Below are 24,065 nucleotides of genomic sequence, written 5' to 3'. Positions count from 1 at the left end.
CCCCCCCCCCCCCAAAATCCCCAAATAAACATCACTCAATCTATAATTAAATTTTACTTTATTTATTACTGATTGAAGCAATTTCGTTACAAAAGTCAATCAAACAGGATGCTCTCCCACAATCGTCGTCTTTCTCATTTTAAAAATAAAAAAAGTCCATCATTCCTCTACAACACCAAAGCCGAATGAGCGATAAAAGAAACACTAGGAACAGAACAGAGTACTCTCCCCTAGGTACATTGTATTCTTTCACCCTATATACCTCTATACAAATATTACAACGAGCGATTGCAAAATTCATTACTTCATTTTTCCTCTACGTAGATATTTTTTTCTCCAATTTCTTAACTTTACCCTCAATTACTTTTTCATTTTAAAATGATTAAACGAGAGATAGAGAAATGACAAAAATTTAAATCAAAACCAAAGAGTTTACAGAGCTGTATAAAAACTACATGTCCTTACATTCACGAATCACTCATATTTCGCTTTCGTATAATTTTCAATTCAATCAATTTCCAATTATTTTCCCCTTCATTTTTTCATTAATTGTAATATTTATGATAAAATGCTAATATATATTTTTTTTATTACACATATCGTTCCACCCGCAGTGACTGAACACTGCGGGAAAAACATCATATATTTAATAATGTTCATATCATTATTTATCTAATGTGTAACACTAGGATTTTTAATTTTTTTTTCAATGTTTTTTCCCTTTTTTTTACTCTTTTTCTTTAGATTCTAAGCCGCACCGAACGAGACACACTGATGACTTACCACTGCTTTCTCAACACCGTTAGATTGTGATGTTTAATTAAAACACTCAAATCTCGCCGACATCACTCACACGTCTTTCGTCATAAGTTCTCGGTTAACTTTTAATTACTAGACAGAAAATCGTCTCTCTTTTGGCATTTTTCGCTCTCTCGATTTGTTTTAAGTTTCAATTATGCGAATACAAAATAATGGTCTTTCATTTGCGATTGGATTATTCAGAATTGTGAAAGAAAGGACAGCAGTTGGTGTACGAGATCCCATTTTATTGCACCCCTCGTACAGTCATGAATGGAGAGATCAATTTTATGCTCGAGTTAATTACTGAGGTAGCAACAGTCTGTTGGAACCTCGAGGCCTTTAGGAAAATAAGGAAATGCAAGTTTTCATTTTTCGTGATGCTGATCTCGAGGAATTGATATAAGAGTTACAAATTGCTTGGGTGGAAAAACGGTGGATGGAGGTGATTCCAAAAATTTAATTGTCGTCTTCATTTTCGACATTTTTCCCAGAATTTTTCATTTCTTCGGGATTTGCAAATATCTTGGTAGGGTAAGCCACCGAGTAGACGGACACTGCCCTATAGATGAACGAGCTACTTTTGGATAGGAAATAACGCAAAAAAATGTTGAACTGCGAATTGTTGCTTTGAATTTTCACTAACTGTTGTGATTCTTAACCCCTGAATGACGATTTTTTCTTCGATCAATTGTTTTTTCAATTACTAAAAAAACAAACGTCCATCTACTGGGCAGTTTACCCTACAGGGAATTCAGAAAAAATTGTCGATAGGATTTTTCATGGTCGATACTGCCATTTTGAATACTCGATTCGACTCTATTGATGGAGAGCATGCGGAGCCGACAGGAGATTGTTAATATGCTAAAAACAATGAAGACAAATGAATATGTTAACCCCCAAAGTGCTCTATGACGTTAATTGAGACGGCAGTTAAGAGGTTATTAGTCGATTATTCGAGATTTTCCCCATCAATTTCTCATCTAATGGCAGAATCAGTTGGGGAGTATTGAGTGTAGTGAAGAAAAATGAATGTAAATGTAAAAATAATTTTCATGGTTTTTACAAATTAATTTCATAAATATCTTCTCAACTAATTGGTTTAGGGAAACATTTCAACAGATTTTTTCTGCATATTGTGAAATTTTTTACAGAAATATCTGCAACAGCTTTAAAAGCCCTTGATTGACAAGATTTTCCCCCAAAAATCGATTGTGGCCATTGATTTCAATCTAGAATCACAGGTACTTTCACAAAAAATCAAATTTTCAAAGGGATTTATGCTGTATAAAATCAATATCTCTAGAACTACTAGATTTAGATGAAAATGTCAAAGGACATTTTTTGCAAACCATGAAATCCCTCACGAAAAAACAAAAAAGTTTCAACATTTCCTCCTAAATCCCCTAGTTTGAAAGATATTTCTCAAAACGTTCGCCAATTCATTTGGAATTCACCTCCTTCCACCACTTTGCTACATTCATGTTTTCCAATATTACATTTAACGGTTAAATTTAATGAATCCCACGGTCGGTGTCTCATCAAGTGTGGATACTACGAAATAATCCATCGATATAATCTATCTGTACACTCACAACCGTCCAGATACACAATAATATTAACATATTTAATATGGTACCACTAAAAATATAAAATAAAATTCAGGCCCCCCAATTTTTCCTATTGCTGCTCTAGTTTCGTTATTTGAATTTGGCTACGTGTAGCTAGTACTATAAAATGTGCTGATAGAGTGAATTTAATGGGTAAATTTTCTTCATAAATATGTTCACGCATGAAAGAATTTCATTGAAAAATTCAGCAAATTGGACAGAACATTATATTAGTTCTTGGCAGATTCTTTTGTCCAATAAAAATTATTTTACAGATAAATTCAGTAGAATTTCATCTCTTATATAACTTTTTCTATAAAAATTCCTTGACATAAATTTTTTGATTAAAAAAATCAATTTTTGAAAATATTTGCCATTTAACATTTCTATTGAAAAAATGCATAAGCTACAAAATTTTTCAACATAATCAGCCAAAAACTAACAGAAAGTTCAGCAGAAATCCCATAGAATTTTCTAGATAATTCGCTAGATTTTCCTATCAAATTTTTTCACACGCGCTGTCATTGAATTTTTTAATAATTTTGTGACAATTCATCTACGAGTCCATATTAAATATATTTTACAAGAATATTATCATTGTACATGAACAACGTATGCTCAACACCTCAGTGCTCACTTTGCTGTCGTAACAATCAGCGCAGCACAATAGTATTTATTTTTACTGATGGAATCATTTGTTCACGAGAAAAAAAAAGTAACAAAGATTGAAAATAAAACTTTTCTACCAATTGAAACAATTTATATGTTGCTCTACTAGTGTCATTTCAGAATGATAAATTTCACTGAATTTGATTTGAGTTCAATTGTGATAAATATATTGTGATAATGGAGAACCCTCAGGTGCACTGATTGCTCGATGATGGAGGTAATCAGCAAATGAGTCAAGTGTTTTCAATTTTTATTTTCTTGTTAAAAATTAAAATGACGTTAGGACGTGAATTTTAGTGTCCCGATGTGTGCGCCGCCCTGGTACCTGCTGATAATTAAATTTAATATATTTCACGGTTGGAGAATATGGGAAACAAGTAGATTCACTCAGATTAACAGCACTTATCATTAATTGATTTATTTTTGATAAGTTTTGTTTCTTGAAAAAGAGGGCGATTTAACTCCCTTTGATTATCAATTGTTAACATCTCGATTATGAGTGATTTTATGAGAAATCAGACTTTTTTGTGGGGAATTGTCTGATATACAAGAGATCTGAAGACTTTTATTCGTAAAATCGCTCATTTCTACTAAAACCTAAACCGTTACCGAATTATGGAATTATCATCCTGTTCTCAATGAAATCAACAAAAGTCTCTAATTATTCCAGAAAGAATTGATGAGTCTCGACAAGTTCCAAAAAAACAAAAGAATTCATCTCAAAATGAAGAAAATAAACTCAAACAGATTATTCGTGGGAATAATTAAGATGAGGAAAATTCATTTATCTTTGATGAACTTTTCTTCGCCTCAAGAAATTGCTTCATAAAATTGTTCATTTCTGAGATGATTCGTGAATTAAGCATGAGAAATATTTCAAGTTAATTCAAAAATGTTTTGTGTGTTCAGCAATTATCTCGAGTGATGCAGACAAAAACATCAAGAGACGTTTCTCACGCCGAACTTTCTTATCCCCACAAAAGTCTCTTGACGTTTGTCGAGATAATCGTTTCAATAAAAGGAATAATTTCATTTCTACTAAAACTTACACCGTTACCGAATTATGCAATTACCATCCTGTTCTCAATGAAATCAACAAAATTGTCTCTAATTACTTCAGAAAGAATTGATGAGACTCGACAAGTTCCAAAATATCAAAGTAATTCATCTCAAAATGGAAAAAATTAGCTTTCACGGTTAAATTATTGGTAGAAATAATTAACCCGGGAAAGATTAATTTTTCTTTAATTAACTGTTCTTTATCTCAAGAATTCAGTAGTGAAGCGGTAAACCGAGTTAAGTCGATTTTGACTATTAGCACGTTTTTGCTGAATATCTCGGAATCTAAGAGAGATAGCAAAATTTTTCTCATAACTTTTTTTATAACGCTCTATTGGCTCTACAAAAAAGGTCATGACAAAAATCTTTCTATCTCTCTTAGATTCCGAGATATTCGTCAAAAACTAGCCAATAGTAAAAATCGACTTAACCCGGTTTACCGCTTCGCTACTGAATTATCTTTATAAAATTTATTTTATGAGGAAAATTCTTATTTCTGCAGACCAAAACATCAAGAGACATTTTTCACGGAGAACTTTCTGATCCCCACAAAAGTCTCAATAAAAGAAATCATTTCATTTCTACTGAAACCTAAACCGTTACTGAATTAAACAATTCACATAGTTTTCTCGACCCAATGAACAAAATAGTCTCAAATTCCTCCAGAATGAATTGATGAGTCTCGACAATTTCCAAAAAATAAAAATAATTCATCTCAAAATGGAAAAAATAAACTTACACGGTTCGATTATTGGTAGAAGTAATCAACGCGAGGAAGATTAATTCTTCTTTAATTAACTTTTCTTTATCTCAAGAATTATCTTCATAAAATTTATTTTATGAGGAAAATTCTTATTTCTGCAGACCAAAACCTAAAGAGACATTTTTCACGGAGAACTTTCTGATCCCCACAAAAGTCTCAATAAAAGAAATCATTTCATTTTTACTGAAACCTAAACTGTTACCGAATTAAGCAATTCACATAATATTCTCGACCCAATCAACAAAATAGTCTCAAATTCCTCCAGAATGAATTGATGAGTCTCGACGAGTCCCAAAAAATGAAAGTAATTCATCTCAAAATGGAAAAAATAAACTTACACGGTTAGATTATTGGTAGAAATAATTAACGCGAGGAAGGTTATTCCTTTTTCTCATCAGTAATTGGATTGGAGGGATTTTGTGACTCCGTTGCAGTCTCGGTTTTACCAGTGGCATCAGTAGCGTCTTGACTCGAGTCGGAGCTGTCCTTGACCTCCTCTTTTTTCTTGTCATCCACCCCGCTTTTTGATTCTTCCGCTGAATTTTCCGATTCTTCCGTTGACTTTTCATTCTTGGAATTTGTCTCAAGCGTCTTAGAGTCTGCCTGATCCTTGTCAGCCTCGTTATTCTTCTCATCGTCCTTGTCCTTGTCGTCCTTCACATCGTCAACCTCCATCTTCGGCGACTCATCGTCGTGCTTCTCGTTTTTGTTGTTCGCTGCTTCCTCATCTGTGTTGTTGTCGTTGTTCTTGTCTTGTCGCTTGGGACGTCCACGACCACGACCAGTACCAGTTGTTGGTTTCGATACTGTCTCGCGTTTCTCCTTCTTCGGGGGCGAAGGAGCCGGGGTCGTCGAGGTCAAACCACGCGCTGAACTGCGGGTACGCCTTCTTCCCTCAACTTCAACGACAGATTTGTCCATACCCTTCAATTGAGAGAGAAATTGCACCGTTAGAAGTGGATTGTTCAAAGATCTCGATGTAAATAGTTGAGAATGGTAGACTGAACGCAGTTTTTTTTAACCCCTCACGTACGGGCTCCATACGATGTATGGAGGCACGAACTTGTCCTATCGGCCGGGGTCCATACATCGTATGGACCCTTTCCGTCAACAGTAAAAAATTATTTTCTCGAATTCTAAGACACATATTGACATTTGGAAAAAAAATTTGGAAAGTCAATAAAATTGTTTGTGAAGTGAGTTCATTGATTTTTTTTTCTCAATGCATTTTTAAAATTTTTTTTTATATCAACAAAAGTCGTGGATGAAAATACTATTTTGCTCCGATTTAATCATATTCAATCATCTCGTTTGTCGAGAAAATTTTACAGAAAATTTTTGGAATTTTTTCTGAAAATACTTTGATGACCTTCCTATCGAATGGCACAAGTTAAATTCAATTCATTGAATAATGTATTTTNTGGCACAAGTTAAATTTCAATTCATTGAATAATGTATTTGTTATAAATAAGTTCACCGAATTTGGAGATCTCGGCGAAAAATTGTCCTGGAGGATAAATCGGTGACTTGAATGCGGAAAAAACAGAATTCTCAGGGCGTTTATTTCAAATTTCAATTCATCCAATGCATTTTATTTCAAGTTTTCTCGATCACCTGTTTTCGAGTTATTGCTGATTAAACAATGGAATTGGCGCGTCGTCGTAAGCCTCCCGGCCGTTGGGACAAGACGCGTTCTAGGGACCCCGTACGTGAGGGGTTAAAGTAAAAGTTGAATGTTAATATTGGTTAATCTCTTCAACTGCTTTTCTATATGGATATTGTAGAGCTGCGGGACACCCCCAAAAAAGCGCTTCTAAATTGACCGACTGACCACTCGCGTTCTAATGCGTAATTCTTTTTTTGAACAATGAACTATGATCACAGAACGTCAAGTAAATAATTTCCAATCAGTTTTAGGCATTGCAACTATTTATTATCAACAATTTAATGTTTCAAATCACCCTAGCGCCCAAACTATGAAAGATATACGAAAATTTTCGAATCACGAATCATTTAGAATTTGATAAGGAATAATGTTTGTTTTTTGTCAATTTCACATATCTCCTTTAGATTTCGAAATATGAACAAGAAAAGAGTTGCGTGACCCAACACAGCGCTCTCAAGCCCACCGCGCACAGCAAGTACAGAGCGCTGTGTCGGGTTGCGTAACTAGTTTATTGCTCATATCTCAGAATCTACGAGAGATAGGTAAAATTGATAATTAACAAAAATGATTCCTTATTAAATTCTAGATGATTCATGATTTGAAAATTTTCGTCTATACTTCATAGTTTGGGTGCTAGGGCGATTTGAACAATTTAATTGTTAATAATAAATCATTCCAATGCCTAACATTAATTGAAAATTGTTTACTTGACGTTTAGTGATAATGTTTTATTGGTTAAAATACGAATTACGCATTAAAACGCGAGAGGTCAGTACATGTCTGAAAATCGAGGGTGTCCCGCAGCTCTATTGAGATATATGAGAATGTAAAAAATTTAAAAATGTGCATGCATTCTTTCGAATATGTAACATGATTGTATTTATAACTATATTTTATAAAATATTACGTATTTATTTTACATACTACATATTTTACAAAATTTCAAAATCCCGGAGGGTATATATCTCGAATAAATAAATGAATAATTACAGGACAAATTTTGTTAGAAGGGGATTTCGATGTGGAGAATTAAAACGTGACAAGTCAATTTTGACATACTCTTGAATGGTTAGTTATTTGGGGGTGTGAGATTCTAGGGCAAATGCCAGTACATTTTTTTACACACGTGTAGCTTCATGCAGAACTTGACAGAAATATAAAGTGTGGTTTCTGAAATTTATGGAGTAGGTATTGATGTCAGACTTTATTTAAAAGTTTACCTCAACAAAGGAATTGAGAATGGAAATTGAATAATTATAGAACTTTTTGAACTTTAAATTGAACTCTCCCAGCATCAGATCAGATTGTTGATCAGATAGTCTACCGCAGCCAGTGGACGAGGAATTATCCAGCGCATGTAAATTTTCAAAGCAATGAAATTTATAATTCATTGGGTTATGTCATTATTCATGTTTGAAAATGTTCTATTCCCAGATAAACATCAATCCATGGGGATTCTAGGGCAAATGCCAGCACATTTTTTTTAGATTTGTAAAGATACAAAAAAGGTTTAATGGCGTTTTCTCCTGGCAGTGAATCGTTTTTTAGACGAATAGAGAATCCATAAATATATCGAAATAATTTTTTGTAGCAAATTCATGGATTGTTCATCCTTTTCGAGAGCTCAACTGTAAACCATTAATTAGAGTTAGCATTTTTCATTATGTTTTCAGTTTTCAAGGAGGAAATATGTATTTCGCTTAGATTTCTATAATAAAAATGTGGGGGTAGCTTTAGAAAAACGAGCGGTGGATTAATTTCGAAGGGGAATTTTGTGGAAGACAAAGAAAGGCTCCTGATGTTATTTGTTAGAGCTTGTAATTTCGTAAATATTCGCGAAATTGTTGGGTTTATGTTCAAATATTTTGAATCGTTCTTTGATTTTTAAGGAGCATAGAGATATGTCATAAATTTCATAAATTACAAAGGAAGTCTTCTGAAATTTTTCGATAGAGCTAATATTTTCGGAGATATTTGTAAAACAAGAAGTCAAGAGAAGTTTTGAGAATATTTTGGATACGCGTGGATTCAGGAAGTAATAGCAATTTTCCCAATCTATCAAAGAAGTCTGTTGATATTTCTCCCTAAACTTAATACTCCCCAAGATGTTCACGATTTGTGGTCATGTGCCTCTCTTGCAAAATTATTCATCGTTTAATTTTTCTAATAATCATTTTACTCTAGTATATTATTTGAGATGTCCGTTTCTGCGGAAATTCATAGAAGGTTCTAGAACGTTCAAGAGACATCTAGAACGGTACAGAATCCTCTGGAAAGTTCGCAAATCGTCTGGAAAACTCGTGTTAGATGTAGAATCTTCCAAAAAAAACTCTGGAATGTTCTATAAATCTCTAGGAATTTCCTGATGAATTCAGAAGCTAACGTTTCGAAAAATTTTGTACATCAATTTTGCGTGATTTTAGCGTAAAATTACCGTAAAAATTTGTAAAAACTTCTCGATTAATTTGAGATTTTATCTACGAGACTCTTTCATCATCTCTCCAGGGTCTCCGACAATATTTTAGAATATTCCCCTGTTCTAAAATTTTCATTTTCATTTTCATTTATCCCCTAAATGTCGATTTCAACATGAAAAAAAATACACCAAACACACTAGTCCCCCAAACTAGCACTAGATCTCCCCAAATTATGTCATCAAGCAAAATTCAAGTACTCAATTCCACACTCCAAAAAATTATTCCCCCAATTCCCCAGAGCTCCTAAAATACCCCCCAGAACAAACTCCCCCCTGAATTTCTCTTTTCGCCACTCCCTCCTGATTAATTACCCTCTCCCTAAATTCGAGAGTTTAACGAACAAACGAGGCCCATATAATTTCGCGACCCCTCCCCCCACCCAGTGAAAGTGACCCCTGAAAAAATATCCATAAACCTCAACGACTCATTTCCCCAAATGAAGTTTGAGTTCGCCCACCAAGCCGTAAACACCCGCCATATGTTCACCTCCAGCGCTTCAAAAATGGCGCCAATTCCCCGTTCTCCCCTCCAGCCAGTCGCCCCACCCCTACTTGCGCACCGGCATTCCCCCTCGCGCCCCTGATGCCACGCAACAACAATTGAGAGAAAGGGAATACGTCCGAAACCTTTCCTAAAAGCAAACGCTTCCACAAAAATGGAGGGAAAACAGATATCCACTAGTGGGGGTGGGCAGCCTTGACCAAGCGATTAACTACTTCTATCCATATTTTTGGGAATTTCCTCGTCTCATGGCTGATTTGAATAATTTAAGGGAATTAATTTACCTTTATAATTGCCTCGCCCTCTTGAGCTGTTCTCTCCAACGTTGACAATCGCTTTGAACCCCCTCGCTTATTTTTCGCTGGCGTTGGTTTCTCCTCCTTCGCCTGATCCTTGCAGACGAAAAATCAGTGAAATTATTCATATCCAACGAACACAAAGGAAATAAAACGTGAAATGAGACGATTTTGGGACTTCAAACAATACGGAAACTCATTTGCATAATTGAAATGGATTTTGAGATCAGTTTTTTTTGCAATATCTCGGGATTGAAGGGAGATAGTAAAATCTATGTGAGAACCTTTTTTGTTGAGGAAAATGAGAGAGCTCTTTTCTTCAATCCTATGTGACAAGAACTGCAAATGAACTTGCCATCACCGATTTCTTCCGGAAATAACGCACGAAACTCATCAGAAACTTTAAACACTGACTTGGAGATTCGGGAGTGATTTTTCTTCCCGAGTGGATTACAACAATGCTTACAGCCAGGCATGATTTCAAAAAGTTCATATAGCGTTTTTCGATTTGAGTACCTGTCACGACTATCCGTTGACAAATGTACTCGAAAATTTAAGCAATCTCTATTTATGCACTTCTGGAGAAAATGGATCGTCCTCTATTGGCTGATTCGCAACCAGCCAATCAGTGATTGAATCATCAATATATCTCGGATACCTGCTGGACGTTCGGCTATCTCCGGGAGGGCATTCCATGTGCTCCCTTTTCACGTACATTGCAGTCATTGAAACCGAAATTTCATGACGCACGAGTAGATGAGTAATAAAAGGTTGAATTTCACGGTCAATATTGGTTGCCCTGATCACAGTGCATAAAGCGAGACACCCCCTGTGGGGTGGTTGGCACCGTAGGTGCCCCGCCTTAGGCACCAGTTGATTGTCTATTGACATTTTCCAGAACCATTTAATTGTCAGTAAGTAATATAAAATCCAAAGTAGCGGCTCTGGAATATCCAGAAGTCCATTGTGAACTGACGTTCGAAGAAAGTTACAGGCTGAGACGCTGTTGGGTGCGAGACGCTCAGCATGTTCCCGCAACTTGGAATGCATCCGGAGACCTGCGACTTGCAGAGCTCCGTAAAAAACTCAATATCTCGGGAGCTATTCAAGATTAGTCAATGCCATTTATACCAACAATCCTTCGATACCTACGCTATAAGATTTTTTTCTCTCGAAATTTTCGCAATATGCCCTCATACTTTGCTTTTAAGTTTTTAATTTGTTTATTGATTAATTCATTGCAAATTGAACTTTTTCGCGTCCATTTTTTCCCCCGGAAATTTACACTTGTTTATAATAAAAAAGTTCTCTTTCACTAATTCGATAAAATTGATATTTATCGAGTTATATATATTTTTTTAAATACTCACCTGGTCCAGCCTGAAAATTTTGATGTCGCATAACTTCCAAATTTTTTTTTAATGATATTCTAAGGCATGCTAGGAAACAATCGGAAACATACTCAATTTTTTTCGAAATTTGAAAAAAAAATCACCCGATTCGATCGAAGTGGCATGGAACGCCTCAGCTACAAAAAAGGTCTCAATGAAAATTTCACTACCTCCCATCTATTCCGAGATATTTTCCAAAAATGTGAAATAAGTGGATTTCACCTAGAAATTATTTTTCGAAATTGTCTCGCTATCGACAAAAAATTTTTCTGGGGCAAAAAAACTATGAAAATTTCACAACTTCCGTACGATTCGCAAATATCCCCCCCCCCTTCGACCGTGGATGTTACCTGAAATTCCTCGAAAATATCTCAAAATCCAAAAAATTGATCAAAATTTTGTTAGAGGCATTTTACTTAGGCCTTAGCTGAGTTTTCGTGGAATATCTATAAATCTACGGGAGATAATGAAATTTTCATAATGAACTTTTTGGCGAGCGAATTGAGGGCTACAAAAAAGGTCATGACAAAAATTTTGCGATCTCCCTTCGATTTCGAGATTTTCATAGAAAACTGGTCAATAGGCAAAGTCGACTTGAACTGTTTTACCGCTTCGCTACTGAATGTCTCCCATGAATAATTCAAAATGACTCCCAAAAAGAATTTCATCTCCTGCAGAACCCGAGAACTCCCAGAAAAAAATCAAACATCAAGATAAAATCTCGAGTCTCCTCTCCACCCCTATCCCCCCAAAAACCCAACGAAGGGGTCCAAACCACCACAAAATAAAAAACCTCAAAAAAATCCTCATAAAGACTAAACCCCACACCGATAATTCCCGATAACTCCTATCACCAAAGACCATTGAACTACCTCCAAAGACCATTAACCCCCGTTCCCCCACCTCTTTCCCCGCGCCGAAAATCCAAAACTCGTCCCCAAGAGCTCAAAAAACCCCAGTTCCAAGACCCCACCATCTCCACCCCCGAAAACAATTAAAAAATCACCTCAAAACAAAAACGAGTGCGAAAATTGTATCACTCGAGATATCGTAGGGACTTGATTTCCCGCCTTTTTGAGTGCCATCCCGCCGGCGTGGACTCGCTCACCTCTTCCCCCCTCCCCCCGCCTACGCCGTCGGCCGGAACGCGAGAGGCAAACAGTAAAGAAAACGAGGAGAATAAAAAAAAACATCCACCATCTTTGCCACTGAAGGACGTACCATCGGGGCATTGGAAAAAAAATGCACATTTTATCGTCGGGATAAGCCTGCAAATTACTCCCTCCCCCACCTCACCCCCCTCATTATCACCGAAAATTAATGATTGAAAAGCTGAAAGTTGCAATAATCTAATCATTGTTGAGGCCGAGTGACGAGTGCTTTTCAGTTGCACATATTCTATTTCACAGAGAGGAAGAAAAAAAAAATTGTGAAAACGTTCGGCACGCGCCGCCTCGGTGATATCCCCCCCGATGTAAACTCGGCTTGATACCCGATGGGGGCAGGCCAAAATGATACACTTAATAAATATTATTTTTCACATTTAACATTTCCTGAACTCACCTTGGGTATATCATCGACGTTATTGTCGTTCTTACTATCAGCCTTGATATCCGACATTTTATGGATTACGATATTGTGAGTATAAACACGTTGAAATTGAGATTTTTCTATTTATTGTGAGACGAGTGGAATTACGCGCTGCCGACCCGGTCACCCACTGTTTATACGAATAAGCAAAGATGGCGGTTAGCGTGGGTCACGTGACACATCGTCAAATAATCGGAGGGAGAGCGGGAGTTAGGGTGGCATCTGGCGGTGGGAGGGGGGAACTAGGGGGGGTGGGTGCCCGCATGCGCGAGGGAGTTGGTGGGATATTTTGAATTTGGTGGAAATAGTTTTTATTTTTTGGTTTCTATTTTCTATTTTTTGCTTTTTATTTTCTACTTTCTGCTTTTTATTTTCTACTTTTTGCTTTTCATTTTCTACTTTTTGCTTTCCAGTGAAAGCTTTGTAATCGTATGAATTTAAATTCTGGATTGTTCGGGTTGTATGAACCAATTAATTTCCTAGAAGTCCAAAAATATCATTTTTGAATCGAATGAATTTAATCATTTTTTTTCAAATGTACATTAGTTAAAATTTTATCCATATATTAATTGGGGATCTAAGTGAAATTTAAGTCTTCGGGTGATGAAAATAAATATCGAACGACTTTTGATAGATCATAGGGTACCTAAAAAACTGAGAAAAATTTAGCACCCGACTCGTTTTGGAAATCGTGGTGAAAATAGTTTTTATTTTTTGTTTTCTATTTTCTATTTTTTGCTTTTTATTTTCTACTTTTTGATTTTTATTTTCTACTTCTTGCTTTCCAGTGCAAGCTTTGTAATCCTATGAATTTAAATTCTGGATTGTTTGGGTTGTATGAACCCATTAATTTCCTAGAAGTCCAAAAATGATAGTGAATCGAACGAATTTAATCTTTTTTTTTCAAATGTACGTTAATTAAAATTTGATCCATATATTAATTGGGGATCTAGGTGAAATTTAAGTCTTCGGGTGATGAAAATAAATATCGAACGACTTTTGATAGATCATAGGGTACCTAAAAAACTGAGAAAAATTTCGCACCCAACTCGTTTTATCCCGAACGTCAGGGCAAAACGTCGTTTGTCGTGTTTTTGGCTTTGCAATGATTAGATTCTGTACCAGTCTGGACTGTTCAACAACTTTCCAGAGTAGTCAATGATTTTTCGGAAAAACGAACATTTCAAATTATATGCATAAAGGAAACATCTCAAATTATTATTATTAAACTTTCAATTCAGTAGCGAAGTGGTAAAACGATACAAGTCAATTTTGACTATTGGCCAGTTTCCAATGAATCTAAGGAAGATAGCTAAATTTTTGTCATAACCTTTTTCGTAGAGCCGATTGAGAGCTACAACAAATGTAATTACGAAAATTTCGCTATCTGTCTTAGATTCGGAAATATTCATCAAAAACTCAACTGGGAGATGAGTCGACTTGAACCGTTTTACCACTTCGCTACTGAATTAAAACTGGGATTCACCTCCCGACTAATAATTCACCTATGGGCCTCAATATCAGGTGTTAACATGATAATATGATAGGACGAGTGAACTCAAATTCATTCGTTTGCCATTTTTTATTTCGTACATAAAAAACTTGAGACGAAAAAAACAATAATTAATGAAGCCCTCGGTTGAAATTCATTATAAAATGCAAATATCACGATATCTGTAAAATTCTCAATGCGTTGGCATTCTTCGGTACCAGAATCTCGCTCGAAAATCGTCACTGCAGGTGAGGAAAGCTGGTGCTGTTGGTGAGTGAACGATCAATCGAACAGGACCATTGTGCCCAAGGGACAACAATTGTTTTCTCGACGCATTCCTGGAATTCCAGGCACAAAGTGACGTTGTTGCTTCGTCAGGGAACATAACGTAGTCCTCTGTGTGATTGAATATAGCCTGGGCTTTGTGCTCTTGTTTCCCTAAAACAGGAGAAATAAACATTCAGAGAGTTTCTGCCACAAAACGAGTCGAAGGACAAAAATTCAGATTATTTTATTATTTTTTTTTATTATTTTTTTTATTTAGTGAGTTAAACAGGAAAAAAATCGAGTGATGAGAAAATATTTGATCAGTTTTGAAAGCCGATTTAATCAATTTTTAAAGCATAGAAGTCATTGAAGAGCTATTCAATGGGGTCTTTCAGTAAATAAGTACAAAAACCTATTGAAAAAAGAGAAAATATTTTTACCTGTTGTTCCAGCTCCAGTGTAGGCAATTAGACACCTGCTGGTGGATAGTTCCCACAGTTTTATCAATGAATCCTTCCCCGAAGACAGCAAATACTGAAATAAAGAACACACATAAATGAATAATTAAACCGGTAGAAACAGATTCAAAAAAATTGCTTATAGACTATTTGCGAACATTTCAGAACTTCCTAGGTCGAGTGAAAAATTTCAAGAAAGCTTCTTGCAGCTCATGAGATAACCCACAACTGTAGTACAAATTTCGTGCTTCAATTTCCGATAAACTTTTGGAAATTTTTGTCAAGTGACAATTCCCCTCAAATTTCCAGGGATTTCGTCATTGACGATTCACAATCTGATAAAAAAATCAATGGAAAATGCATAGTTCATTCCAACAATTCAATAAAAATTGATAGAATCAGGTAAATATACTCTTAATTTCTCTATTAATTGATAATTTTGCATTATTTCGAACTGAATATCATTTATCGACGAATAATTATTAAAAAATAGTAATTATCCTGATTAATATAAGTGAATTCTAATTCTAAAGGTTTCCCATATCTACTTAAAGCATCTTCACACTCATGCTCCTAGAAATATTGGACTAATGACGTGTTCACCTTAGCTAGACGAGCGTGGAATCATGTACCGTACACCTGAAAAAACAAATATTTCCAAACCGCCGCACCCCCACTCATCTAAAAAAACGACTACTCACGCTGTATTTTCATTTTTTTTCTTATAATTAAATTCGAAGAATGAAAAACCTTGGGAAATTTGCGTCCAAGAATTATTTAATAATCTCAGTAGAATGCGTTATATTGAAACATCAACATCTACAGACTTTTTGCCCAGAAAAATATGTATTCAAACAAATCGGGAAAGTTTCATAATTTTCAGTCCAATTGAGGCAAAAACAAATAGAATTTTCTAATAGAGTTGTTATAGAACTCCCATAGAATTGTGATAGAGTTCTAATGAAAATTTAGTAGGCTTTCTTGTAGAACGTGCTCGTTTTTTCTATACAATGTTGCTTCCTTCAGTACAATTTTCACACCCATTTCGCTAGAAATATTGGACTAGTGACGTGTTCAACTTAGCTAGACGAGCGTGGAATCATGTGCCTTACACCTGAAAAAACAAAAATATTTCCAAACCGCCCACCCCCACCCACCTAAAAAAACGACTACTCACCTTTTTCCGGTGTATTTTCATTTTTTTTCTTATAATTAAATTCGAAGAATGAAAAACGTTGCGGAATTTGCGCCCAAGAATTATTTAATAATCTCAGTAGAATGCGTTATATTGAAAGATCAACATCTACAGACTTTTTGCCCAGAAAAATATGTATAGACGAGCGTGGAATCATGTACCTTACACCTGAAAAAACAAAAATATTTCCAAACTGCCCACCCCTACCCACCTAAAAAACCGACTACTCACCTTTCCATTGCGTGTGAAAGCGACCGAGCAGACCTCATAGGAATCATGAGCCTTGACAAAAGTGTTGATACACCTATTAGAGACCCCATCCCACAACTTGATGCTCCCATCCTTCCCAGCAGAGGCGTACGTCTTGGCATCAGGCGAGTACTTGACACTGGTGATGCCAGCAGTGTGCTGATGATTGGGAATGCTGCAGACGAAGCACTGCGCAGTGTTGATATCGTAAAGCCTGATGACAGGGTGATTGGTCCCCACAACCAGGAAATCCCCAGTGGGATGGAACGACAGGCACCTGATCTGATCAGCATCTGTGATGGTTCTAAATGCCTTCTTGACACTGGCCTTGCTGAAATCAAACAATTTCACGCTGAAGTCTCGACTCCCCGAGACTAGAATGGGCTCTCGAGGGTGGAATTCGAGGCAGGTCACCTCCTCCAGATGATCGTAGAGCGTTCTTATGACGGGATGGCCACCAGCCTGGTCCCCAGGCGTCATTTCATCGGGTGCTGACTTGGCGAGCATCCTGTCGACGTCGAGGATCTTGATGGAGGCATCCACTGAGCCTGTGGCGATCAGCTGTCCATCAGCTGAGAAGGCTCCAGCCCTGCAGTTGCCTTTGTGCGATGTAACGTAGGCTGTCTCGTACTGCGCTGGCTCCGGGGCCTGTGTCTGGGTCTCAGTCTCGTACTCCAGGTCCAGGCCTGGGCCCAGGGTGTTGTCGAAGCTGGAGAAGGACGGCGTGTGGTTGGCGTTCGATCCTTCGTTTTTTTTCGCTCTGTCTGGCTCGTGAGCTGTTCCCAGGAGCATCAGGTGCAGGAGACGGTCCGAGGGAGGACAGGGGGGCTCGGCCTGAATCAGGTTCGAGAGCTGGACTGCTATTGTCTGGTGACCGTCGTAGAACAGTTGACTGGAAGGGAAAAGAGGATTGAGTGATAGACAGAGCAGTCATCAGCATCCATCATTATTCCAGAAATATTAACAGAATTTTTTCCCCAAAATAACCGAATTCATTCGTTTATCATTGGAACTCAGAAAATGATAAATAATTGGAAATTTAAATTTTTTAAATAACTATAAGGTAAATGACCCTACGCTCGTCTAGCTAAGGTGAACACAGCGTGAAGATGCGATTATTTAAATTACATATCAAAGGGTAAAACCTTCAGAATTGGAATTTATTTATATTTATTACGATAATTACTATTTTTTTATAAATAATCGTCCATGAATGTGAAAAGTCCCATGTCCCTACGCTCGTTCATCTGTCCCCATGCTCGTTTGACACATGTCCCTATCCTCGTCTCGTGATTTGAGTGATATGGAAAGGTTGTATCCGAACTAATTACATCGTGAGTATCCTATTTTGTGATAAAACAACATTAAAAAATAACTCGATGCTCAAAATTATGCAAAACGAGCGTAGGATCAATGCCGTTTTTATTGTACCTATTCTTTTAATTGGCAATATTTCAGTGAAATATCCGGATATTACTATAATTTATGCGTTTTTTTTAAATTTTTAACTATTCGATACCTTAGCCAAGGGATTTTTAACTCCATTTTACTATTGTAACGGAGATATCAACGTTTTAAAATTGTGAGTTTTTTAACTTGTGGCTTAAGAATTAACTCTGTCGTAGCACGAGTTGATGTGAATGTGATTTTTCTCTCTTATTATTCAATAAATCACGCTGCATTGCTGTCTATAACTTTTCTTATTGACTAAAATAATAACTCCAATCGTATTTCACTCTTAATAGACTCTTGATGCTATCAAAATGATTGAAATGTCATAGCTGGCAGGATCTGAACGAGCGCAGGGACCAAGACGGGCATAGGTACATTTACCACAATTGGAAATTTCCTAAAAAATATTGAAGATTATCAGATAATCGTCATTCTTCCGAATTCGATTATTGATTGGTAAAATATTTCGGAATTTAAATATTTAATTGTTGATTAATTGAATAATCGAAAATTGTTAAGTTCTATTACTTGATTGAGTATGTATGAAATTAATGGTAATAATAATTTATGGTTATGCCTATCTCTGAGATAGAGACATTATACTGAGAAAAAAAAATAATTTCGCCAAATATCCATTTGCTTGAGAGAAGTATTTGTTTATTCAATACCGTATTTCTGCAGTCGAGCCATTCCCAGGCAATTCTCATTAGGTTTTTATTGTGACAATTATGAGAACTTTATGACTTGTTAAAAAAGCTGACAATGTGACAGTGCGTTTTAGCTTTTTCGAAAGAAGCCTCAATAAAATCAGCAGTGAAGTGGTCAAACGGTTTAAATCGGTTTTGGCTATTGGCCAGTTTTCAATGAATATCTCGAAATCTAAGGGAGATAGCAAAATTTTTCTCATAACCTTCTTAGTAGCACTCAATTCGCTCTACAAAAAAGGTTATTATAAAAATTTCGCTATCTCTCTTAAATTCGGAAATATTTCTGGAAACCTCAACTAACTCAACCTCAACTCAACCTCAACTGGAAAGCTTAAAGACGAAATTGACTTAAGCCGTTTGACCACTTCGCTACTGAAATAATTATCAAAGGCGATGACAATGCAATCATCTTATCATATGTCCTGTCAAAAGAATTGGAATCGATTGATCGAGAAAAGTACTACCACCAGAAATTATCCTGACCAATTTTCATCCAGTTTTTTATTCGAATCAAAAAGAATTCGAGGAAAAGCTGCGGTTAAATGGATTCTCTTGAATATTTAATATCTCTTGATGAAATGATTTTATTTAAACCACTCAGGTCTTATTTTGAAGCCTAAAAAAATACTCTTGCAATATCAAGGAAAAATGGTTGAATTTCGTTCTACATATCACGAATTGATGGAATGATTTTATTTAAACCCCTCAGGTCGTGTTTTGAAGTCTGAAAAAATACCCTTGATATAACAAGAAACAATAGTTGAATTTTATTTGATCTATCACGAATTCATGAAATATTCTAATTTCATTCAGCCTTTCTCGAATTAGGATGCGGGTAGGGTAAAATGGACACTTTAGACGTTTTTAAAATTATTCATAACTCAGAAACAAATTTATCAATTGAGCTCAGTTTAGGCTCGTCACAAAGAGAAATAATTGTTCTTTGTATTAAAAAAAAATTATTAAATTTCATCAACATTACAACCCCTCATTAACATTTGAAAAAAAGTCAAAAGTGTCCGTTTTACCCCAACCTCCCCTACTAAGGATTAAATATTGTCCATTTCATCCCCTCGCTCCAAAAAATTTCCCAGACTTATTGAACATGCAGTTGATCTTCGGAAAAAAGTGCGCTATAATTAGGGGAGAGTGGGGTAAAATGGACACTCTAGACTTTTTTTAAAATTATTCATAACTCAGAAACAAATTTATCAATTGAGCTCAGTTTAGGCTCGTCACAAAGGGAAATAATTGTTCTTTGTATTGAAAAAAAAAATTATTAAATTTCATCAACATTCCAACCCCTCATTAACATTTGAAAAAAAGTCAAAAGTGTCCGTTTTACCCCAACCTCCCCTAATAAAGAATTGCTTTCTTCGAATTAAAAAAAATGATTAAAAATCCTCATCAAATTCTGAATAAATAATTACCTGATCATCAAACGGTAGAGTGTCTCCCTATTTTTAATAACGTTCTTGGGGTCAATTTCTGGGTCCTTCATGGCGATATCCTGCCCAGTCATCCTTTGGGACGGAATAATTTGATATACTTTTCCCCTGCACAACTGTTTTGCAATAAACAAAATGCTCCCAAGACAATCGTGAGAGGTTAAGACGTGTTTGACTCGTTTGTTGTTAAATATTGACTGGCCATTGCACTCAATCGCGTCACGTCAATCGCAGAATTTCGGACTCCGATTGGCTGAGGACAATTACTCCAGCAGAAACAGCCAATAGCCGCCCTCCGAAGGTTCTGGAGCAGCGGAGGAGTCACGTGGGTTCAACTATGACAGAATGGCTGATGGACGAGAGGATAATAAATCCGAGGAGTTGATAAATGCCGGGGGGAAATCGTCTAAAAAGAGTTTTGATGATTCTGAACATATTCTGAGGAAACGACCGCCTTATGCCTTCCCCAAGAGGAGCAAGGACGTTTATGCTACGAATAAAACTGCTTTCAAGGTAAAATACTCAGGGGTACTTAACCTCGATGATTCTGTTCACTGTTATTTTTTTATTAACTTTTAGGAGTGGAAATTTAATCTCTCAGGGTTTTGAAATTTTTTTCTTTAGTTATTACACTTTTTTGAGGAGTGGGACTCTATAAAATTCTATTGGAATTCTATTGAAGAATTATATTTGTTTTTTGCGTGGAGTCTGTTCTAAAGTTTGTCAATTTTATTGAAGAACTTTACTGTGACCTTTTGTCAAAAGATATTTGATAGAAGAAATCCAATAGATTTTTATTTTTTTGTAGAAATTCTTAAGGATAAATTTTCCAAGTTTTTTTCGCTGTTTTTTTATTTTTTCTCATAATTAAATTTCAAGAATTATTTGAGAAACAATCTTAATAGAATGCGTTATATTGAAAAATCAACATCTACAGATTTTTTCCACAAAAAAATATCTGTTCAGAAACGCACAGGAGATTTGCGTAATTTTTAATAGAATTCTTGAATAGAGTTCTTATTAGGACTCCAATGAATTGTAGAGGTCCAACAAAAATTCACTGTAGTTATTATAATTTTTCAGGATTTTTAAAATTTAATAGTTTGCTCTATAAAATTTTTATTGGAGTTCTATGAGAATTCTATTAAAGAATGATATTTGTTTTTTGCGTGAATTCTGTTCTAGAGTTTATAGGTTTTATTGAAGAACTTATCGTGACATTTTGCCAAGAGATATTTGATAGAAGCAATAGATTTTTATTTTTCTGTACAAATTCCTTGGCACAAATTTTCTAAAATTTTCCGCTGTATTTTCATTTCTTTCTCATAATTAAATTCGAAGAATGAAAAACCTTGGGGAATTTGGGGCCAAGATTTATTTAACAAACAATCTCTACAGAATGCGTTATATTGAAAAATCTGCATCAACAGACTTTTTCTACAGAAAAATATGTATTCAAAAAAATCGGCAGAGTTGCATAATTTTCAATCCAATTGAGGCAAAAACAAATAGAATTTTCTAATAGAGTTGTTACAGAACTCCCATGCAATTATGATAGAGTTCTAATGAAAATTTTGTAGGCTTTCTTGGAGAACGTGCTCGTTTTTTCTATACAATTTTTCTTTTTTCAGTACAATCTTTACTATTTAGAGTCACGTTTATAACCATCGATTAAAAAATTCAGAAGTATCAAAATTTTTTTTATAGTAACAGTCATCTACATCGTGATTTTATTATTAGTAATTAATTATCTAATAGTTCAGATTGTGGATTTACAGTATTTTGAAGGAATTAATGCGTTTTTTGTCACATTTCGCAGGCACAATTGAGTGTCTGTGAAAAACTGCTGGATTCAGGGGAGCCAGAGATTATAATCCATGGATTAGGAGCTGCGATTAATCGAGCTTGTAATTTAGCCCTTCAGCTCAAGAAAAATTCCAGTGGAACGTTGGATATTGATATACGCACCTCTACAGTCCATCTCATCGGTAAACTCAGCAATAAATATCGTCAATTTATCACATCTGCTTAGTGATCGGCAGCAATCATTATTTCAGAAATATTAAGAGAATTTTTCCTCAAAATAATTGAATTCATTCATTTATCATTGGAATTTATAAAATAATAAAATAATTGAGAATTTAAATTTTCAAATAACTATTAGGTAAATAATTGGAAATTTCCTAAAAATATTAGAGATTATCAAATAATCGTCAATCTTCCGAATTCGATTATTGATTGGTAAAATAATTCGGAATTTGAATATTTAATTGTTGATTAATTTAATAATTGAAAATTGTAAAGTTCTATTACTTGATTGAGTATTTATGAAATTAATGACAATTGTAATTTATGATTATGCCTATCTCCGCATCTGCTTAATAATGCAATTATTTTGTGGAAGAGAGAATTTAGGGGATAATTTCAGTTTACTTCCAGGGAAATTTCAACTAAAAAGTCACTTGATATTTTCTTTTAAAACCTCTCATTATATAAATTATTCCCTAAATCAACAATTGACTTGACATTTAAACAGCATGCGCTCAATTCCAATATTTGTGTACTGCATAATTGTGGGAAAACTGTAGGATATTTCATGTTTCATAAAAAAAAAATTATCTTAAATTTTTTTGTCACATATTTTTCGCTTTTCAATAGCATAATATAATTACAGTATATATTTTTGAAATAATATACCTACAAAAAAAATAAAATGACAGATGGTAATGTTTATAAAAAACTTTAATGTATTATTAATAGCTGGTGGTTGTTCAATACGTGGGTGACAGAAAACGTCTCACCAATTCTTTCACAGAGAATATTTTTCGTTAATTAATTGATTATGTAAAAAATATTGGATAGACAAAATACGATAGATTTTTATTTTTCTGCAGAAATTCTTAGGGATAAATTTTCCAAGTTTTCTCAGGGGAATTTGCGCCCAAGAATTATTTAACAAACAATCTCAATAGATTATCTAGAAAAACGAATAATTGTCACAGAGAATATAAAAAAACTCTTCTATACCTCACGAAATCCCGCACAAAATGCCCTCTGATATTTTCTCCAATTTCAAATTGCACCTTAACATTCTCCACTTCAATTCACCTCTTCCCTCCAATTTTCCAGATGATCTCGAGCCTCTGAAGGATGAACTAGACTGCGAAGTGAACACCCGCAACAATTCCGCAATCCACATCAGAGTGTTTCGAACAGTCGTAATAGGACCCCTGAAATATGCCTAAAAAAATCCAAAACTCTTGAGGAAAATTCCCCACATTAATTCCGCGAAAGATGTCTTCCCTCTGATCCCCAGTTCCACTTGCTCCACAAAACCGAAAGAATAATGATCTTCTCCTTGAACGAGCTCGTCCACTGGCTGGGTCTGACCATCTTCGAGATCTGGGTGAACCTCGTGTCCCTGACGATATTCACAGTTCTCTTGGCCCTGAAGCTCGACGAGAACTACTTCCTGGGATTCTCTGGCTGGTGGATCGTCTTCACACCCCTCTTCATAGCCGATGGACTCAACACGTACTTCTGCGCCATAATATTCATCAGAATGCACATGGAGGGGATGATCAAGGTGGGGATCCTCAGGGCCCTCTGGAGTCTCATCTCTCTGCTCCTCGTCTTCGTGTTTAAGTATCTCCTCTGCAAAAAATTATCGGGACAGAGTAGTCTGGAGTACTCAGAGGTCTTCAGCCCTGTGTTCATTCTCCTTCAGCTGATCGCTGTGAGGGCCTGCCAACTGCACTGACCTAGGCCTCCGGTCGAGGCGAATATTCAAGTCTGCATGCTCAGTGCTAATCCTGATTTAATCAACGGGTACTTCGCCGCTGAGTTCAGATGAGATTCATTGTAATTTTGTCATTGTGGGGAGTTGTTCATTGAACTGTGTTTATACTGGGTAGGAGTTAAGGAATGTAGTGCATAAGTTTTTTATTATTAAATGGTTACAGTGACTTTATTGAAGA

General features: G+C 35.7%; 4 protein-coding genes across 7 annotated transcripts in view; 2 read left to right on the top strand and 2 right to left on the bottom strand.

The window, feature by feature from the left end:
* Positions 1-12,961, bottom strand: part of LOC107039875 (myb-like protein X) — a 14,206-nt gene extending 1,245 nt beyond the window's left edge. The window contains exons 1-4 of one of the 4 annotated variants that reach the window (XM_015259730.1): positions 12,794-12,961; positions 9,828-9,935; positions 5,238-5,823; positions 2,966-3,405 (exon numbers count right to left, since the gene is read on the bottom strand). In XM_015259730.1, the coding sequence (XP_015115216.1) occupies positions 5,278-5,823; positions 9,828-9,935; positions 12,794-12,850 (711 nt within the window). In that variant the 5' untranslated portion in view covers positions 12,851-12,961 and the 3' untranslated portion in view covers positions 2,966-3,405; positions 5,238-5,277. Of the gene's footprint in view, positions 1-2,965; positions 3,406-5,237; positions 5,824-9,827; positions 9,936-12,793 lie in introns of those variants that run through there. The other 3 variants (XM_015259731.1, XM_015259733.1, XM_015259732.2) reach the window with 3 other exon arrangements.
* Positions 12,962-14,387: 1,426 nt separating this feature from the next.
* On the bottom strand, positions 14,388-20,268 carry LOC107039815 (cleavage stimulation factor subunit 1). The gene is made up of 4 exons (XM_015259631.2): positions 20,071-20,268; positions 16,464-17,373; positions 15,020-15,113; positions 14,388-14,750 (listed from the first exon to the last, which is right to left on the bottom strand). The coding sequence occupies exons 1-4, from the start codon at positions 20,160-20,162 to the stop codon at positions 14,506-14,508; spliced, it is 1,341 nt and encodes a 446-aa protein (XP_015115117.1). The 5' UTR covers positions 20,163-20,268; the 3' UTR covers positions 14,388-14,505.
* Positions 20,269-20,391: 123 nt separating this feature from the next.
* On the top strand, positions 20,392-23,426 carry LOC107039816 (ribonuclease P protein subunit p20). Its single transcript, XM_015259632.2, has 3 exons — positions 20,392-20,601; positions 21,908-22,076; positions 23,218-23,426. Exons 1-3 carry the CDS (start codon positions 20,434-20,436, stop codon positions 23,331-23,333), a joined length of 453 nt encoding a protein of 150 aa, XP_015115118.1. The 5' UTR covers positions 20,392-20,433; the 3' UTR covers positions 23,334-23,426.
* Positions 23,346-24,065, top strand: LOC107039817 (transmembrane protein 203). The gene has a single exon (XM_015259633.2). It carries the CDS (start codon positions 23,435-23,437, stop codon positions 23,846-23,848), a length of 414 nt encoding a protein of 137 aa, XP_015115119.1. The 5' UTR covers positions 23,346-23,434; the 3' UTR covers positions 23,849-24,065.

This window comes from Diachasma alloeum, unplaced genomic scaffold (genome assembly GCF_001412515.2).
Source record: "Diachasma alloeum isolate Michigan unplaced genomic scaffold, Dall2.0 Dall_scaffold_00308, whole genome shotgun sequence".
Classification (NCBI taxonomy): domain Eukaryota; kingdom Metazoa; phylum Arthropoda; class Insecta; order Hymenoptera; family Braconidae; genus Diachasma; species Diachasma alloeum.
This window is presented reverse-complemented; position numbering and strand designations above follow the sequence as displayed.

Bases quoted from the DNA above. Each gene is read 5' to 3' on its own strand.
- LOC107039815 (XM_015259631.2), bottom strand. From the start codon at position 20,162: ATGACTGGGCAGGATATCGCCATGAAGGACCCAGAAATTGACCCCAAG. The intron at 17,374-20,070 runs GTAATTATTTAT...TTTCCCTTCCAG, and splicing joins CTCTACCGTTTGATGATCAG to TCAACTGTTCTACGACGGTC. The intron at 14,751-15,019 runs GTAAAAATATTT...CTCCTGTTTTAG, and splicing joins CACTGGAGCTGGAACAACAG to GGAAACAAGAGCACAAAGCC.
- LOC107039816 (XM_015259632.2), top strand. From the start codon at position 20,434: ATGGCTGATGGACGAGAGGATAATAAATCCGAGGAGTTGATAAATGCC. The intron at 20,602-21,907 runs GTAAAATACTCA...CACATTTCGCAG, and splicing joins CGAATAAAACTGCTTTCAAG to GCACAATTGAGTGTCTGTGA. The intron at 22,077-23,217 runs GTAAACTCAGCA...CCAATTTTCCAG, and splicing joins CTCTACAGTCCATCTCATCG to ATGATCTCGAGCCTCTGAAG.
- LOC107039817 (XM_015259633.2), top strand. From the start codon at position 23,435: ATGATCTTCTCCTTGAACGAGCTCGTCCACTGGCTGGGTCTGACCATC.